Source organism: Capricornis sumatraensis, chromosome 10, assembly GCF_032405125.1.
Source record: "Capricornis sumatraensis isolate serow.1 chromosome 10, serow.2, whole genome shotgun sequence".
NCBI classification, from domain to species: Eukaryota; Metazoa; Chordata; class Mammalia; order Artiodactyla; family Bovidae; genus Capricornis; species Capricornis sumatraensis.
Genome location: NC_091078.1, coordinates 17,503,948 through 17,523,515, shown reverse-complemented (window position 1 = coordinate 17,523,515; position 19,568 = coordinate 17,503,948). Strand labels below are relative to the sequence as shown.

The 19,568-nt window shown below is 55.9% G+C and overlaps 2 protein-coding genes across 2 annotated transcripts in view; one reads left to right on the top strand and one right to left on the bottom strand.

Moving 5' to 3' along the window:
* Window positions 1–19,568, top strand: part of CDH23 (cadherin related 23) — a 388,322-nt gene that overhangs the window by 274,210 nt on the left and 94,544 nt on the right. The window contains exons 22-27 of the mRNA XM_068981694.1: window positions 139–328; window positions 638–783; window positions 3,406–3,625; window positions 5,301–5,453; window positions 7,513–7,626; window positions 10,306–10,454. Coding sequence (XP_068837795.1) covers window positions 139–328; window positions 638–783; window positions 3,406–3,625; window positions 5,301–5,453; window positions 7,513–7,626; window positions 10,306–10,454 — 972 coding nt within the window. The remainder of the gene's footprint in view (window positions 1–138; window positions 329–637; window positions 784–3,405; window positions 3,626–5,300; window positions 5,454–7,512; window positions 7,627–10,305; window positions 10,455–19,568) is intronic.
* C10H10orf105 (chromosome 10 C10orf105 homolog) lies at window positions 13,622–15,721 on the bottom strand. Its single transcript, XM_068982258.1, has 2 exons — window positions 15,706–15,721; window positions 13,622–13,998 (listed from the first exon to the last, which is right to left on the bottom strand). The coding sequence occupies exons 1-2, from the start codon at window positions 15,719–15,721 to the stop codon at window positions 13,622–13,624; spliced, it is 393 nt and encodes a 130-aa protein (XP_068838359.1).

The window sequence follows — 19,568 nt, the reverse complement described above, 5'->3', positions numbered from 1 at the left end:
GTCTGAGCCAGAATTTTTCCTGTGCCCAGGCTGTGGGGTGCCCAGCATGGGAGCTCAGACAACCGGGTCAGGCAGCCCAGGCCACAGAGAAACCTTCCTGGGCTGGGCTCAGTTGAAGGGCCAGTTCCCCCCCGGCAGGTGGTGGCTGTGGACCCAGACGTGGGGGAGAACGGCACCCTGGTGTATAGCATCCAGCCACCCAACAAGTTCTACAGCCTCAACAGCAGCACAGGCAAGATCCGCACCACCCACGTCATGCTGGACCGGGAGAATCCCGACCCCCACGAGGCGGAGCTGATGCGCAGAATCATCGTCTCTGTCACGGACTGTACGTTCCCCTCACGCCTGGGCTGTGGCCCCTGACCCTCAGTGACCTGGGGACCTCCCCCCGTGCATGTCCTCTGGCCGTCCTGGGGCCTACCCAGGAGGGCTGTAACTTCATCATCAAGAGTGGAGTAGCACCCACCTCCCAGTTGTGACCGCCAGAGCACCCTTAGGGGGCAGAGGAGGGCTGGGGGTGCAAGGCCCAGGCTGCCTCCTGGAGGGGCCACTGGGATGGAAGGCCTCTGAATCACCTTTCTCCCTCCCCCTTTTTCTCCTGTACCCCTCTCCCCGCTCCTCTCCGTGGTCCCCCTAGGTGGCACACCCCCTCTGAAAGCCACCAGCAGTGCCACAGTGTTTGTGAATCTCTTGGACCTCAATGACAATGACCCCACCTTTCAGAACCTGCCTTTTGTGGCCGAGGTGCTTGAAGGTACCCCTGCAGGGGTCTCTGTCTACCAGGTGAGTTTCCCTTTCATGGCCCGAGATCCTGCTCTCTGTCATGTCCTCACTTCATACCAACCTGCCAGCCAGGGAGCAGTGGGTGCTATGCGTGCCCAGGTCACGATGGGCACTTTGCACGGGTCCGAGGCAGCTGAGACAGGCCACAATCCACTCCAGGCTTGGAGAGCCAGTGCTCTGAGAGATGGAAATGGAAGGCTCCCTGGAGGAGGAGGGGCTTGAGTTGGGTCTTGAAGGAAAGCACCCAAGGAGATGGATAAAGGCAGAGGGAGGGAGGCAGAGACAGAATTCTGGGAAGCCAAATGGCTTTCTCAGGGCCTGACTGTGATGGTCTGGCCCGAGACTCTCAACACTTCATGCCTATAGGTGTTTCTAGAACACAAAGAAGGTCAGACGAGTGTACCCCAGACATTCTGTCTGCATGGGCAGCCCCTCTGCTGTAAGCCCAAGGCAGCCCCACACGGTGGGTGGGATCCCTCCACTTTTCAGGAGACTTTTCAGGCCAAGTCCCTGTGGCCAAGAAGAGATGGGCCCAGGCCTTCTGTTGATGCCCTAATGGGGCTGTTTAGAAACACTGAAAGGCCCTCAAAGTTAAGAGGTGGGCTTTGGAGTAGGCTTCCCAAGTCTACCACCGATGTGCTGGGTGACTTGGAGCACCCTGTTTAACCACTCTGGGCCTGTGAAGTAGGGATCAGAATAGTAGACCTGGCTGGCCATGTGATGGGGATCCAATCAGACATATGTGTAAGCAAGCTGCCACTTGGACTGCAGGAAATACACAGCAAATGATGTACTCATGACATGTGTGTCTGTCACGGGGGTTTCTACACGAGAGACAGTGGGATCCCATAGCAAGGGGTTAGCCTGATCCCATTCAGAGAAGACAGGGCTATTTGTCAAGATGCCAGAACGGTTCACCTGAAGTGGGCCATGCCCTGAAGACCCACTGTGCTTCAGTTTCTTCATCTATAAAAGGAGATTAAGGTTCCAGGGCGCATTCTCTCTCTCCAACAGAACGTTCTCCCCAAACCCCCAGCAGGGGGAGCTGCAATCCAGGAAATGCAGCCACTCCCTGAGGAGGAGTGCCCCGCAGATAGGAAGGGGGAGCCTCCAGACCGGTTCTCCTCTAGACTCACAGGCAAGAGAGGGAGGAAACGCCCGACAGCACAGCCTCTGAGTTTATGGAGGAACTGGCTCAGAGTCATGTGAAGATGATTGGAGGAACTGGGAGTAGTTAACTGGGAAACTGTCTTTAGACACAGGCAGGGAAAGGGAAGTCGCTCAGTCGTGTCTGACTCCCTGCGATCCCATGGACTGCAGCCTACCAGGGTCCTCTGTCCATGGGATTTTCCAGGCTGGAGTACTGGAGTGGGGTGCCATTTTCTTCTCCAGAAAGAGGGCTCTAACTTGAGCTGTGCAGTTCCCCAGGTCCCCTCTACAACCTCAGCTAATAATGATTTCTGCTGAATATGCAGAAGAACTTTCCCCAGGGATCAGAGCTGTGCAGATAAATTAGAAGTAGCGAGTCCCCCAGTGAGGAAACCATCCAATCCAAGTCTGAATACTCTCTTCTTGTCCGGCTTGTTGGATGTAAATTAGGCCAGATGACACTAACATTGACTTTCAGTCTTGAGCCATGCCGTGCTGTGCTAAGTCACTTCAGTCGTGTCCAACTCTGTGCAACCCTATAGACTGTAGCCCACAGGCTACTCTGTCCATGGGATTTCTCAGGCAGGAATACTGGAGTAGGTTGCCATTTCCTTCTCCAGGGGATCTTCCTGACCCAGGGATTGAACCCACGTTTCTTAAGTCTCCTGCATTGGCAGATGAGTTCCTTACCACTAGCACCACCTGGGAAATCCCCTCAATCCTGAGAGTCTTGGTTAGATCCAAAGCTCTCATTTTAACTGTTTTTGCACATTTTTCCTCAAATGTCTTGAATCTTCTTCTGTAAAACTTTCAACATGTCAGAGTCTTGAGTCAGGATCTCTCTCATCAGCACTGGAGGTGCAAACAGTAACAGTTGGGAGCAGCCTAAGGACTGGGAGAAAGTTGGCCTACATGTGTCCTCAAATGGCCAGGATTTAATCAAATCCTCAAATGAATTTTAAAAACCAGCTGTATCATCTCATTTTTGTTGTCTTACAAGTAGAACAGACCATGGGAGGGAATCCTTTTTATCAAGCATTTTGTGTAGTTGAGTTCCACATGGTTGAAGGGTCTGAGCTGTTTAGCAACTGCTCCTAGCCAGCAGTGTGAGAGTCAGGGGTGAGGGAGACCCCTGAGCTTGGAGAGGGTCCTGGGCCAGCTGGAGTGAGTCTGGAAGAGCTTCCTACTGAGGAGAGCAGGGTTTTGAAGGGAGAAGACTGTTGACCTGGACACTTGTTCTGGAAAGCCCCTTTCCCACCTCTCCCACCCCCAGCCCCACTTATTGCATCTGTATACCTTTCAGCTCGGACATGCTGACCCCCTTGAGAGCATCTGGGAGGCTACATTGTGGGTAGTGGCCTGGCCTGAGGCTCTGGGGCAGCAGCCGTGTCATCGGGAAGGAGGAGGCACTTCTCGGGGGTTGCGCATCAGTACCGGTGTCCCCAGACCTCACTCCAGCTCCCCCTCCCCCAGGTGGCGGCCATCGACCTGGACGAGGGCCTGAATGGGCTGGTGTCCTACCGCATGCAGGTGGGCATGCCCCGCATGGACTTCGTCATCAACAGCAGCAGCGGTGTGGTGGTCACCACTGCCGAGCTGGACCGCGAGCGCATTGCCGAGTACCAGCTGCGTGTGGTGGCCAGCGATGCGGGCACGCCCACCAAGAGCTCCACCAGCACACTCATCATTCGAGGTGAGGGTGCGGCATGCCTCCTGCTGTGCTGAGTGCATGCATGGGCCCCGGGGCAATGCCAAGCTGGCTGGGAGCCCATGCCCACCACTGCTGTCCGCTGTGCAGGCAGCGCAGACTGCCTTGCCAATGGGCATCCTCTTCAACTGGAGCCATTCGACATAGCCCTTCATGTCTCCACCAGTTCAAACATGCCAGCAGGGCCTTCTGTCTACCTGGTCACTGACTTCAGGGTCCCAGAGCCCAGGAGCAGTGACCTGGACACACTGCTCAGGTCCCCCAATTTGATCCCAGCAGCATCAGAGAGGGTTTGAGCAGGGGTGGCACCCTTGGGGTTACGAGCAGGCAGGGAGGTTCAGAGCTCTTTGTCTGTCTTTGGAAGGACAGACTTCCTGTTTGGAGATGTAAAGGGAAGCTTCCCTTCCTGTATTCAGGGAATGCCTGAAATTGCTGTGGAAGGGCATCACCTGGGAAGAGGGCAGCTGGGATTCCCAGACTCCCTAAGATTTCTCACCCCCTGGGCCCCTCTCGATAACTCCCACTGTCTCCACCCTCCAGCAAGGCAGGGCCAGGCTGAGGAGGGTTACTATTTCTCACCTACTCGGCCTGTGTCTTTAATTTCTAGGACAAAACTTGGACGTGGACATGAACTCTTGCCAGGGGGCCAGGAGTAATCCCAGGGAAATAGTTCAGAATGTAACAGGCAGGAGATGGGCTGTTCTCTCTGATAGGCCTGGTCCCATCCTGGCTCCTGCTGGCCTCCATGGGATGGGGAGTGGGTAGTAGTTGGCCTGGCACAAACGTTCACCTCCCTTAATCATGACCCAAGATGATGGAAGCTAGAGAGAGCTGAACATCCACTCTCTTGTTGATCCAAGGCTTGGGAGTTCCTCATGCCAGTTTGATGACCCATGTCTGTGCCTGTGATTGACAGGGCAGATGTCCAGCCCTCTCAAAGAGGACCCCAGATTTTCTTTTTCCAAGACTCAGCAGAAACCATGTCATCTGATGAACTGATCACTTCTCCTGGTGTTATTGCAAAGAGGATCCGAAGCAGGGTGGGGCTCATTTCACTATGAAGGTCATCGTAGGTCATCTGCCAAAGGAATGGGGGCCTGATGTGCAGAGCTGCAAAACAAATCTGTAAGGGAAATTAGACATTGGGGGCTAGTTCTCAAAGCCAGCTACTTTCCCTGGGATAAACTGGGGACGGGCCTCCCCAAGACCCCCACCCACCATTCTCTCGCTGCATGACTTTGGACAGGTCATTCAGTTCCTCTGAGCTTCCTCATCTATACAGTGTGCCAAATGATGGGTACCTAGTGAGGATGGTATGAGGGGCCCCTGTGGTCCTGAACAGGAAGCACTTAGCCTGGGCCTGGCACCTGTGGAGAGCGGAGGAATGTGGTGACTGTCATCACAGTCATCGTTGTTGTTGTTGGGCGCATATTGGAGAGAGACTCTGGGGTTTTGATGGCACGAGCCTCAGGAGTGGGCAGGATCTCTGTTCAGCTCTGTCCTGGCCCCAGCAGCCATGGGGGCCCTCGGCCCACGATGAGCAGGTGTTGGCTCCTAGGAAATGTGTTTCCTGTTGGGCTGTGGCATGAGCTGCTGGCTTTGGAGCTGGTAGTTTAGGGTGGAAGCCAGGCCTAGCCCTGAGTGCCGACTCTGCCCCCAGTGCTGGATGTGAATGACGAGACGCCCACCTTCTTCCCTGCCATGTACAATGTCTCCGTGTCGGAGGACGTGCCTCGGGAGTTCCGGGTGGTCTGGCTGAACTGCACTGACAACGACGTGGGCCTCAATGCTGAGCTCAGCTACTTCATAACAGGTGTGGCCCTGCCTCCCTGCCCCTCAGATGAGCGGCCAGCCTGGAGTGGGCTTGGGAAGAGGGGAAGAAGAGATAGGACCTGCCCTGGCCAGCAGCCTTTTGCCCCTGCTGGGACCTCAAAGATTTGCTCTTGACTTTTGCCAAAGGGTTTGCACCTGGGTCCCTCTGGTCTGGCTCTCTTGGAGGGGTGGGGGGAGGTGGGGCGGGCATGCCTTCTATGCCTATTGGATGATACAGGATTCTTCCTGAGGTTTATTCTAGAGGGTGGTGGAGCCAGTGACTCCTGGGGAGAAGCCCTGCCCCCAACTCCACCCCACATCTCTAGCCAACAAAGCAGTGGCTAAAGGAATGTGGCCTAGCCCTTCCCAGGGCACCCTTCACTCATGATGAGAATTTTCATCTGTTTAGAGACAAACAGTTTAAATATCTCTGAGTGAAATGATTCTAGCTTAAAAGTGTCAAGTGGCTACCACTTAGAGAGCTGTGGAGAAATGTCCACGTCCTGGCTCCACAGGAGAAAGTGAGCTGTGATCGATTAGTGATGTCTGCAATGGCAGTAGTCTTGGTAGGTGGTGGCAAACGTGCTATGTATTAGCCATTCCTGGATTAGAACAGTCCACCAGCGTTCTTCAGTTCATGGCACACCTGAGAGGTGCCAGGGTGTGTGGAAGAGAGCAGGGCAGTCCTTTCACTTTCCTCAGCCCTCCCCTCAGCCATTTGACTGGCTCAGTCTTCGCTCTGCCCCTGGCCTGCCTGCAACCACATTACACACACGCTCATATGCACATGTACCTTGCACACACCAGCTTCCCTGACGCCTCTCCCCTGAGTAAGGAATCCCAGACTACAACCCACCCCCGGCTTGCTGCTGCCCAGGTGACCTCCCAGGCCTCCACGTCTCCTCTCCAGATCTTTCCCTCCTCCCCCTCCCTGAAAGAGGCCCCACACCTTCAGACCAGCTCCTTGCAGGTTGTTCTCAAGACTGCTCTGGAAAAGGCTGTTATCAAGACCCCCATGTGGCACCAGCCACGGTTTAGCCTCCAGCATTACTTGTGTCTTAGTTCCTCCTCTGCCCCTTGAAGCCAGATTGTGCCCCTTGTAGATGGTGCTTCAGACACTTGGAAGCAGGTGTTAGAGACTTGGGGCTTTAAAGACAGAGTGCTTTCTCCAGGGGCCAGCCATGTGAGGGCAAGGGAGCGCCTGGTGGCAGCCTCTGGGGCAACTTCCCGGTGCCTCAGAGTGGCCAGTCCCTGCTGACCTGAGAGCCCCCAGCCCTAGGTTTCTCAGATCTTAATTTTGCACATTCTGCCAGGCGCTGCGCATCCCAAGCCAAGCTAGCACAAACCCAGTTCAGTGGCGCCCTCTGCTGCCCAGAGGGCCACACTGCCTCCCAGCTGGCAGGGAAGGGTCTCCACACTGTTCTGATGGAGTCCTCTCCACGTTTGTCCTTTCCTCTCCTCTCCTCGGAGGGGAGACCATCCCCCTTCCCACCTGGCCCAGAACTCAGGAAGACTCAGTACCACTTGTCTCCTTTCCACTTGCCGCCACTCTTTACTCCGTGTAGCCTCCGGGAGTCCCCACTCAGAGAGCCCAAGACCACTCAGCTGACCCCAAAGTCCTCAACCACATATAAACGCCCTGACCCTTCTACCGGACAGGCAGGTGGCAAGAGTGGAGAAGGACATGGGTTCAGGAGCCAGACTTTCCGGTTAGAGTCCTACACCCCGAATAGGTGACAATACGCCATAACCTCACTAAAGGACCATTTTCCTGCTCTGTGAAGTAGCGACAGCACAAATGAGATGCCGCGCCTGGTACCCAGTAGGTGTTCGACCAATGTTAGACTCTTAGGATTTCAGGCATTCGACCCTTCACCCAAGCCCACATAGGCAAGCCCACGCCCTCATCAGAACCCCCTAGGACCTCCCCTCCCTGGTAGTGCTGAGTGGACCACACAGCCTTTCACCCCTGGACCAGCCCTGGGTATCCTGGCTCAGAAGCCGAGCTGGGTGCCACCACCCCTTTCCCTGGTTCCTGCTTCATTCTCTCTCGCCCACAGGTGGAAACGTGGATGGGAAGTTCAGCGTTGGCTACCGCGATGCCACAGTGAGAACAGTGGTAAACCTGGACCGGGAGACCACAGCCACATACACGCTCGTTCTGGAGGCCATCGGTGAGCGCCAGCCCACCCACCGAGTCTGCGTGGGTGCCCTCCCAGGAGCTGGCCTTGAGGCAAAGGCTGTGCCCTGGTGACAGTGGAAAAAGGGCAACCAGACCCTCGGTACAGTAGCATCCCCTTGCCAGCCGTGAGGCTCGGCACATGGTGCTACGTGCAAGATGCTAAGGTGGTGTGGTGGGGGCTACATGGGGGCCAGACAGGAGACCAGCACCTAGACAAATACTGCAAATAGAACAGAGCAGAAGAGGGTGAAGGGGTGGCCCGAGAGTGCGAGCACCAAGGGTGGTGGAAACGTGCAGAGGCGGGTGATCAAGACGGGCTGCTTGAAGGAAGTTGCCTCTGCGAGTGCCTTTGGATTAATTAGGACTATTAGTGGCAATTTTTAAAATTAACTAGCTTCAGCAGGATGGGCTCACAAAACCACACTGGTCCACAGGGAGATGGAGCTTTACCTGTTGACTGGCTTTGGGGCTCAGATGATGCCACAGGCCTCAGTCTCTCTGTGTTGGCTGCCTCTGTCCCCTGTGGGTGAGCTCCATCCTCTGGCTCACTTGGTGACAGATTCTTGCTGCAGTCCCAGCCTTAGTCTGAGTTCCCCTGAGCAGCAGGGAACTGGCATTTGTATCTTTCCCAGCTTCCCCAGCAGAAACCCTCAGATGAGCTCTGATTAGTTCCATCTGTCCCAGCACCTGTCTCTGAACCCCTCATTACAGCCAAGAGGGGATGTGATGTGCTAGTTAGTTGGGTCTGTCCCTGTCCCTGGGGGAGCTGTCAGACCCACCTGGAACCCCAGGCCTCAGAGTCGGGAAGGGAAGTTTCTCAGAGGGCCCTTCGGGGCACAGACTTGCCTAAGAGAGCAGGATAGTGCTGATAGAAACAAGACATGCTGCCCACCACCTTGGGGCCCACATTGGGTTTCCATATGTGGAGAAGCAGGGAGGGCATTTCAGGCCTGAATTGGAAGATGAGAGAGCTCTGTGTCTGGGTGTCCCTTGGCGGGGGGGGGGGGGGCTGTGATCAGGTAGGGCCCCTTGTGGAGGCCTAAATGTTTAGCTGGAGGTTTGGTCTTGGTTCCAGGCAGCGGGGAGCCGTTGATGACACCGGATGGCAAGAGGGGTGTGATGAGGCCTGTGTCCCCCAGATGCCCTTGGTGTTCACAGGAACGCCCTATTCAGTGTTTGCAGTGATCTCAGGGTGAGAGGCAGTGAGATCTGTGTGCCTCACTCTAGCCAGCCTGCAGTCACTCCCCAGCATCTCCCCCGTGCGTCTTCCCCCTGCCCTGTTCTCCCGTCCTGGAGTGGCCACACCGCCCTCTGGAGGCCCATCACCCACCCTTGGTTCAGCCTTTGCATGAAGCACTGGCTAGGAGGAGAGGCTGGGGCCTGCTATGGAGCCTGCCAGCTCACACTGTCCCCAGACGGGGCACGTAAGAAGTACCCTGGACAGTGAGAGGTTGGTCCTGGAGAGGAGCTCAGGAGGACAAAGTGACCTACCTCAGGATAACTCGCTGACCCCAGCAGGTGGGGCAGCTGGCTTGGGAAGAAGGACAGAGTCACCCCTGGTCCTCAGCCAATACCAGCTACCCGTACTCCTCCCTGGGGTGACCGCCCTTGCCTGAACATGCAGCACTGGGCAAAAGAAGGATGACCCAACCCTGGGAGGGTCCTTCCAGGAACTGAGGGGGCAGAATCCCTGAATACTTAAGGCTTAGAAATCAGGCAGAGCCCACATCACTGAATGCAGAGGCCCAGTCCGTCCTGCAGGCGTGTTTGACCCATCCCATGTTTCATGAGAAATGATAGTTAGTTTTGGACATTTAAAAATCAGGAGATTTTAGTCAAAAGCTCAGATGTTTACTCCCTCTTGAGGAATCAGAACATTTGGTGTTCCTGGGCCCCATTCCACCTGTCCAGTGTGGACAGGAGCAGAGGACGGCTGCCCCGGAGGCAGACACACCCTCCTGGCCCCAACAGCAGTGGGGTTTGTCATCTCAGTCCCTGTAGCTGATTCCTAGGGCTGTTGAAGCACACGATCACACTGTTGGTGGCTTAAGGAACAAATTTATTTTCTCACGGCTCCAGGGGCCAGAAGTTCAAAATTAGGGTGTCAGCAGGACTGCATTCCCTCTGAAGGTTCTAGGGGAGGGTCCTTCCCCACCTCTTCCGGTTTCTGGTGGCTCCAAGTGTCCCTTGGCCTGTGGCCGCCGGACTCTGGTCTCCACCTCCAACTTCACATGGCCTTCTCCTCTCTGTGTCAAATCCGCGCTCTCCCACCCCCATGCCTTTCTCTTGTAAGGACCCTTGTCATGGGATTTACAGCCCACCCAGATAATCCAGGATACCTCCTCTCAGGATCCTTAATTACATCGTCAAAGTCACTTTCTCCCTGTAAGGTTACATGTACAGGTTCCCAGGAAGTTGCAATAGGTGTATCTTTCAGGGGCCACCATTCAACCTACTCCATGCCTCAGTCACCTCTGATAATGCACCCACTTGACAGGCTTGTTGTGAGGATTGAATGAGTTCTTGGGACATGTTAGATACTCTTAGTGTTGTTCCTAACCTAGAGAAAAAGAGCCACCCCCTCGCAGAGGTGGAGGAACAGAGTCTGGCTGGCACCCAGGCAGACTAACACCAGGCAGCTGCTAACACCACCCTCCTCTGCCCCCCACAGACAACGGCCCCGTGGGCAAGCGGCGCACGGGCACAGCTACCGTGTTTGTCACCGTCCTGGATGTGAATGACAACCGGCCCATCTTTCTGCAGAGCAGCTACGAGGCCAGCGTCTCCGAGGACATCCCTGAGGGCCACAGCATCGTGCAGGCAGGTGATGGCGGGTGGAGCGGGGGCCGGGCAGGGCCACATTCAGTTCAGAGCGCATGCTCAGTGGCCTTGCGGCAGGAGGGAGACGGGCCAGTCCAGCTGCTGCTCCCAAGCAGCCAGTGCTGGAACCAAAGAGGGACCCAGGCGCCCTCCTCCCCGCTGGGGAGAGCAAGCCCCCAGGTTATGTAACCCAGGATGGATGGGCCCAAAACAGAAGGCCTTGGCCCTCCTCTCCCCACTCCCTCCGTCCCCCACAGGCCTCTCCCCATCCCCCACTGCACCCAGAAGGCCCTCTCAGAGCAGGAGGGAGCTGGAGACGTCACATTTCCCAGAAAGGAGGAGAGAGCCAGGGCCCAACACAGCCCAGAACAGAGCTGCTTTCACAGGGCTCTTGGCTGAAGCGCCCCTCTTGGGAAATAAACAGGCACAAAAAGAAAGGGCTCCTTTGCCCGGGGAGCAGGAGCCACAGCTTTGGGCCTCGGGGGAGGAAGGCAGGGACCTGAAAAAGGAGGTTGGGTGCCCTCCCGAACCCTCCCTGGAGGCCTCAGTTGCTGGGTGGGGAGGGAGGCCAGACATGAATTACCCTCCTCACCAGCTGTGGGGTTTCCAAGTTGGAGGCTGAGCCAAACAGAGCAAATCTGGGCCTGCCCGCTGGGACAGGCTCCCAGGCTTGGGAGGGGCCCAAGAGTGGGAGGTTGGCAGTTTGCCCACCTCCCTGCATCAGGGCCAGGCGTGGGGCAGGAGGGGAGCCGGGAGCAGGGTGCTGACTCCCAGAGGTGCCAAGAGTCCAGGAAGCCATGGGTTGGCAGGGTCTGGGGGCTGGTTCCAGAAAAAGGTTTTCTCCCTCTGAGCCTCAGCTCCTAGGGTCTTAAAGACACCCACCATACTAAGCCATGAGGCTCCACTCTCTCCTAGCCTAAAACTTAGCACCTGCCACCCCCAGCTCACACAGGTCTCCAAGGATCAACCTGGGAACACAGATTGGGGTACAGCAGACCTTTGAGAGTCCTCTTCTCCCCGCCTCCAGCTTTTTGTCCTTCAGGTCAAGGGTAGCCTTACTGCCCACCCTGTGACACCATATGCCAGGCAGAGCATGCTGGCGCGGGGGTGATATGGTGACCAACTCCAGGCAGAATTCAACATGGGGTGTCTCAGGTAGACGTGACGAGGGGGAAAACCTGTACAGGAAGAGGTTACTGTGCTGCAGGAGGAGGCCTGCCCCGCTTTCTAAACCCCAAGACTTGGTTTCTATTTATATAGCTACTCAGAGTGAGATCCTAGAGCCTTTGAGTAATATAAGGCAGTCCCCGACTCTCCCCATTTCTCAGGGAGAAAATCGGGCTCTGGTGATTTCTCAAGGCCCTGGAAGTAAGTTTCTAGCCAAAGTGGACTTGCTCTCAGATGTCAGACTGACCTGAGAGGAAGCCACAGTGGGCCTGCTGGGAGAGACAACTTCTCTGCAGGGGCATCCAAGGGAAGACAAGGTGCCCCTGGGACTAAACAGGGCCACCCTTCACTCAGTAAACAGAGGCCCCATGCCTCTGAGTCTGCTGCTGGTGAGGCAGATGAGGGGCTGGACTTGGTCTCGCTCTGTGGGGACCTCCCAGGCCTGCAAAAAGGAGCAGCCATGACAGGGATGACCCACACTGCCCAAAGAAGAGGTCCCTTTCCTCCCTTGATTTCAGCAGGAGGAAGCTTCAGGTGGAGACAGAGGGCTTCACGGAGGGCATGCAAACCGAGTGAGCTGTAGCCCACGGTGGACAGATATTTCAGTTTGCCTGGAGTCTTGGGTCAAGATGAGGCTAGAAACATCATTCGCTGTCAGCTCCCAATGGGCACTGAGCACCAGACAAAGAAGCTCTGGCTTGATCCAGCAGTAGGGAGCCAACAAAGGTTCTGGAGCTGGGGAGTGGCAGAATCAGAGCTCACTCTGTGAGAAGACGTGCCTGGCTGCTCTGTGGATTGTAGCAGGGTTATGTAATCAGTCCCTAATGGGGTACAGGTGACCCTAGCCAGATGACTCTCTGGGGCAGGAGCTGGGCAGTTCAGACCCCTCTGCCTAGCCCCCTAAATTGGGTACCAATCAAAGTGGTTAGCCCCAGCCTTGCGAGGAGAGGTTGAAGGTTTGGGATTCTGAGAAGCCCAGCCTGGGGTGGGATTGCTTTGACAGTAGCCAGTCATTGAAGCAATCACCAAAAATAAGATAGCGCACCTCGTGTGGGCGAGGCCTGAGGTTCCACAGCTGTCCTGGAGAGGCCTGGACCCTCCCAGCTGGAGGAAGCCTGCCTCCCTCCCTGGGTGAGGCATGGAGCCTCTACGATGCTCTCAGAGCCCGGATAATATCACCTCCAGTTGCGGACAGTGCCTCCTCCCGCTCTGACACAGCGCCAGTCCTGGCCTCTGCAAGGAGCTTCTTAAGTCATTCCCAGCCCCTTCCTCATCCATCCTGGCTCAGGTGCATTGAGGGGGGTGTGTGCCAAAGTGACAGCCAAGATTGTGACTGGCTAGGTGTGTTGAGAGCCCCCAGAATGCCCCTCCTCCTAGCAGGCACCCAGCATCTGATTCACCACCAGAGGTGCTGGCTGCTCCCATGGATTACAGGCAAATGCAGGCAAGGTCCAGGAAGTCGGGGGAGAGGATTCCCTGGGTTCCTCTTTGCCTCGGGCACTGAGTTGGCACAGAGGGCAGGACACTCCCTTGCCCCCAGCATGGCTGAGTATTTCACTTGGCTGGAGGGAACCTTTGGCCATTCAGCAACTCGCACTGGAATCTGAATGGGGCTTTGGCACCTGGAGGGTGGGCAGGGCTTCTCTTGGGAAGAAGTGGGGCTGCTTCCTGGAGATGGCTGGTGCCTGGTGGTCAGAGAGGGGCCTTGGGGGCCCCAGGTTTGTACCGTTGAAAGCCTTGGGCCAAGGGTCCAGATGGTTGCAGGTGCCCAGTCACTGGTCCAGGAGCCTTCCAACCGGCAACAGCTAAAGTGGCAGCAGGAAGGAAGGCATTCTTCCGGGGGACGATCCCTGGGAAAGGCCCCGGGCCTGAGTGCACAGGGTACCGCTGGCAGTGGGCTTGTGGCCCAGGTTATTTGAGCCACTGCCCTCTTGCAGCCTGAGGTGCCTGGTTCTGCCCAAGGCAAGAGGGTCTGTGGATGGAATAGGAGGACACCCCTGTCACATCTTGGTAGATTCCGTGCAGTCGCAGTCGTGGTTGTCCTCTCTGCCCGGCAGGGGGCGCCGGGGGGCAGGCCGGCCTCGGCGGAAGCTGTGCAGGGAGCGGCGCAGGGAGCCCAGGCGCTTCCAGAGGCGGAGCTGGGGCTCGCTGGGGCTCCCCGGGTGGTGGGGCATGCACTCGCGGGCCCGGCGGCGGCTCGGGTCCAGTGCCCGGGGCTTGCAGAGGGTCATGAACAGCAGACAGGTGGCCAGCAGAAGGAAGATGCAGGCCAGGGCAATGAGCACGGGGATGGGGTCAACGGCCTCTGAGAGCCTCCGCGGCGAGGCTGGAGCTGTGAGCAAGGCGAGGGGGCTGGGGCCCTCTGTGTTCATGGCTCCTGCAACAGGAATGAGACAGGAGCAAATGCGCTGCACTCAGGACTGGAGGGGGAGGGGGCTTTGATGGCTGCTGGGCACTACGCTCATTTTCCAGGTGAGAACAGTGAGCCTGGGAGAGGCAACAAGTCTAAAGTCACACAGCGGATGAGTGATGGAGCTGGGCCTGAACTGAGATCCTCCATCTGCTCCAGTCCCTGCCTGCCTGTCACAGAGGAGGCAGGAAGGGTAATGCCTTCTGGCATTTTCAAGTCAATTCTCATGAATCACAACAGAGTCTTGGGATCTAAGACCAATCCCGTCCCTAACTTGCTCTGTGACCAGGAACAAATCATCAGTTATAGCTGCAGAGGGCAAGGATCCTAGCAGTTATCTGCCACCAAGGCTACAAACAGTGCTTTTATAAACTTAAATTAATTGTGGATGTTTTTTAAAAACACAAAAAAACGAGGTTTCACATAAATATCTGAACACCTGGCTTCTCTTGAAATTTCAGAATTTTAGCAATAGCAACATGGGGCCCATTGCTGCCCGCCCCCAGGGGCAGGGGCTGGGGCTGAGCAGCAGTTGCCCGATTTAGACGGGGTGCTGGCCCCCAGCTCACTGCACTCCCTGCCCTCCGGCTCCCTACACACCTATGTTACCCGCCTGACCCCCAGGAGAATTCCTGTTGGTGCTTCCCAAAGAAGTCCAGCCTGCTCCAGAGACAAGTGAAGAAACTGAGGCCCAAATAAGGGGCAGCCAAGCCCAAAGGCCACACTGTGAGCCAACGGCCAAGCTAAAGCTAGAACCAGGGTCCCCAACCCCTGGACTGGTGGCATTGCCACCCTGCTGGCTCCCAGCTGTCTCCCAGGGCTTCCTGAGAACAAGTGGGAAAGAACCCCCAGAGAGCAGCCCACTTGACAAGATGGGGCTGGAAACCCCCATACATAGTCATCCATTACCACTTAGGGTCATCCCACTGGTGGGGGGGGGGGCAAGGGGGTTGGCGGCAGATTCCTTATAGCTGGCAAATCAAACTGAGCTCTTGGTTGCAAATTTACATAGTTAGAGACCAGGTAGTAGATAGCATGTTACCAGCAGGACAGGTGGGCAGGTCTACCTGAAGAATGGGGACAGAGAGGCCTCAGCTGAGCTGACAGAATCCCAGAAGGCAGGCCACTGTGATCCCTCTTCCAGATTCCCAAGAGAAGCCAGAAATCTGGACTTTTTTAAGGCAAACTTCCCTGATGTTGAAGTGTTGCCAACTAATTCAAATCCGGTTGAATCCCCTCTGGAGAGACAGGAGGGGCAAAAAAGACACTGCAAAGGCCAAACAAACTTGATTTTTTTTTTAATCCAAATAAATTTTCAAATATTTAAAATACTACGAATGGGCCAAACAAAATACATAAGGAGGCTACATACAGCTTGCAGGCCAACATTTATGATCTTTGATTTCTACAAACACAGGACAGGAAATCGAGAAGGGGGTTTAATAAGAAATAATCATTTGTTTCTCTTTGACCTTTGAGACTTTCATGACCTAGAGGATAACAGAGTTCTCTCCTTTTCCTAAGTCACAGCCTAGTCTAACTTAGGCAAGTCGTAGCACCAACACTAGGGAGGCGGGAGGGCTTTCGGTTATACCGAGACTCTGCCTGTGGGCTGCAGAGCCCACCAAGTCAGCAGGAAGTGGGAAATGGAGAAGGGGCCCCCCTGGCCCACACCCTCCCGAGCCGCCATCGCCGCCCCACGTACTCACCAACAGCCGCAGGACCTAACTCTTGGCTCTCTGTGCCCAGCCTCCTCTGCCTGCGGCCTCCCCTGTGCCCAGGGACTAAGGGCATCCAGTGCACCCCACCCCCTACCCCCACCCAGTCCCCACCACCACTCCTTCCCAGCATTTCCAGAGAATGACCCCTCCCAGCTCCCAGATGGAAACTCTGATGCCCATCTAGCTGCCTGGGGCCTCCACCTCTTAGCATCAGGCCTAGAGAGTGCGCTGACCAGGCCATATATGGGTTGGCCCTTCTTTGAATCTGGAAGGGAAGAGGGATGGGGTGTGCCCACTGCCATGTCCCCTGGGGAGAGAACTGCCCATCCCTCCATCCTCCCCAGGGAAGCGCTTGGCTGGGAGTAAGAAAAGTGCAGTCTGAAGTGAGGGAAGTCACAGCCCTGCTAGTCCTGATGCTATTTCGAGACCTCCGCATGGACCTGGAGACCCTATCAGGCTAGCAAAGCAGGTCCAGGCTTCAGTCCTTGGGGCAATGCTTTGAAAAAACATGTGAGGCTAAATTGGCATTGGAGTATTTTCTTTGGGAGCAGGAGATTCCCAAGTGGTTGAAAATATCAGGCCATCCTTCCAGGGAGGTGCAGCAAGACTGACTGCAGGGCCCCCGGCTGCCCTGTCTGAGCAGCCAGCCAGGGCCAGTGGTTCTGGGGAAAGCAGGCCTCTGTCAGACCAAGGCTAGGAATGATCTCAAGAGCAGCTGAAGCTTCTCCCTGCCCACTGGAGCCTGCAGGCCTCACTTTGGACATATTTCTGCAAGCTCAGTCTAGAACCTTCTTTCTTCATTCAGAGCTCCAAGAGCAGGGCCTGCTGTGATCAGAGGGGACTGACCTCAGCACATCTTTCTGGGTGGCCTGAGACTAACCACTGCTGCTACCTGGGCCTAGGTTCCACTCGCTACGAAAGCAGAGGGATTCCCCATGTCTGAGCACATGCGCACATCCTCCCCACAGAACCCCAGGCAGCGTGCTGCCCCACTTCCCTGCAGGCCCCAGCACTGACCTCACAGCCAGCCCTCAGCAGTCTGCAGCTGGGCGAGAGGTCTTCTCAGCTGTTCGAGGGAGATCCTGGGAGCACTGGTCGTCTCTGTGACCCCCACCTGCCCTGGGCTCTGCCTGTGTCCCTCAGCCAGCCAGGCAGAGTGGCCCTCGCCCCTCACTCTCCAGTTAGACCTGGCTTTGTCTGGAAGAGTCTGGGCCCTCCCTGGGGGGAGGGGAAAGCCAGGAAGGTCGGGATGGCAACTGGGCTGGGAAGAGGGAGCCTCATGGAGGAGTTGGGCGCTCTGAGCCTTCCCACGGCCTTCACTGGCTGGTCTCCTTGGAGCCCTCTGGAGGGGCGGGGGCCCGTGGGGGGAACGCAGCGGGGAGGGTCTCTCTGATTCTGTACCCGAGGCTCTCACCTTCCCCTGCTGGGCGTTTGAATGGTATGGTCGGGGGCAGCCAGCGGGCTGCTATTCAGTGCCTGCCAGCCTCCAGGTTACCGGGGAGAGGGGCTACAAGCCACGCGGTGGGAGGGGACCGGGCAGAGAGATGGGCCCTGGCAGCCCCCAGGCCCCCCTCCCCTTAGCTTCCCAGAAGAGCACCTTCCTTTTGAGGGTATCTGGCTGTAGAAGTGAGGGGGAGAGGCATTTTCAAAAGTCAGAGAAATCACAGGGCAGAACATAGAGGATTGAGACTTCTAGGGCTGCACTCCTTGTAGTTTGAGGGAGCCCTTGGAGACCCCCAGGCGGTGGCTACACCCAGGCACGCGCATACACACGCGCATACACACACTCCCCACCCCATCCCCCCCCCCCTCCTCCCCAGCCTCCTTTCCTCCTGGAGGCCAGCACTTCCCTGGCAACCAGCTTGCTTAGAAGCCTAAGTCTTCAGCAGCTTTCCCATCAAGGACCCCCAAGCTCCCAGATAGGGGGAGTTGTGGCTCTGCCCAAGACCTGAGCCTGGGATCCACCTGCTTTTCGGGGAGCCTGTTTTTTTGACAAATAGCTCAGATGGTAAAGAATGTGCCTGCCAATGAAGGAGACCTGAGTTTGGTCCCTGGGTCGGGAAGATCCCCTGGAGAAGGGAATGGCTACCCACTCCAGTATTCTTGCCTGGGAATCCCATGGTCAGATGAGCCTGGTGGGCTGCAGTCCATGGGGTCACAAAGAGTCGAACATGACTCAGCGACTAACACTTTCACTTCCTGCCCTTTGCCCTTGACAACAGAGAAGCATCCTCTGCATAGTCCCAAGTGGGTAGGATTATGAGCGTCCGTTAGGTGACTGAGGGGTCATCTCATCCAGCCCTGTCTTCCAGATAATGAAACTGAGATCTGAAGAGGTGCAGCCTGGCCAGGGTCCCCCGCCTAGCTAGTGGTGGGGACTTGGTGCTTTTCCTGAAAAGGCTGGGCAGGCGTGGCACCGGCATCTGGCACCCTGAGCCACATCAGCCTAAAGATGTCCCCAGTGCTCAGTGGGCCTGCTGGATGCCTGTAGCTTACACCTCACTGCCGAGGTCTAGCCTCAGCAGAGTCCAGGGATATCCTCAGGATGGATGACGTCGGCGAATGAAGAAAGATAGATAAAGAGATAAAGAAAGAGACATGGGGTGACCAAGCTTCTTCGAGCGAGACCCATTTACTTTATTCTTCTTGGGGCTTTTATACCCTGAGTTATACATACAGCAAGGTGAAAAATGTGGAGTCAACTCAACATTTCATCAGTAATAACTTTTATTGATATCATGTTCCTTCCTACAAAAGCCTTTTTTTGTACATCATCTTCTATTCTGGAGGCCTGTTGATATTTCATGACCTCCTTTTGATAAAGGTTGGTCAGCCGGGACACCAGAACAATGATTTTCCCTTAAAGTGTTTCTTCTTAAATTCTTAGCCTGCGTCACCCTTAAAGTACAGAGTTACATTTTTATGGAGCAAAGATTCAGCGGGTTACAGCAAAGAAAGAACTTATTAACTCAAAGTCTAATGTTGCTAATGCTAAGGCTATTACTTGCTCCTTCTACATCCTGACTATATGCACTCCCAGGAACACAATGGATAAGGGATGTGAGAACTTGGCAGCAAGCATTGCATAGGCTCAACAATGTTGCAAGAGTCTGGATAAAGCCGCCAAGTAAGCTAGAATGCTAACAGGGGGTTTGGAACACTCCTTTCATGCCCAGGAGATTTATCAACAAGTTAACTCTTTTGGCCAGGGACGGACCCCTGCTAATGTCAGAAGAGCTGGTGAAAGACATAAAATAATAAGACAGACAGATTCTGGTTTGGGGGTAGATGCTCGAGTAAGTTCAGGGGGTCCCTTGAGTCCTGATCTCGCCTTTGCCCGTCAGGCCTCTTCCTCATGACCTTTGCCATGGGTGGGATTCTCCACATTGGCTCCCGGCACCTCGCCCTTCGGTGAACCTCATTCACTTTCTCTTCCTATGCTGACAGCACACCTCACCTGTGGCCTCCATTTTTCTTAGATGGCTGGAGGCAAAACTCCCCAGGTGGCACAGGCTGCCAGGAAAGGGAGGCATCCAGGAAGTCCCACCACGGACAGCAACACCCAAGGGTGTCCACTGGACAGCTCAGCCCTCTTCCTGTCCTGATCCCTTTCAGAGCCAGGCTGTCGAAGTGCCCCGCTACATCCCTCCACCTTCTAGCTTTTAAGTCTTCTCAGGGGAGGGAAGAACTCCACAGCAAGGGGCAACGCAGCCATCCCAACCCCAGTGTAAATCAAGAGGGCCTTTCAGGAAAAGGTGGCATGTCTCATAACATCCAGCCTTTGGCATCTATCTTGGCACCAGACCAGACGCTTTG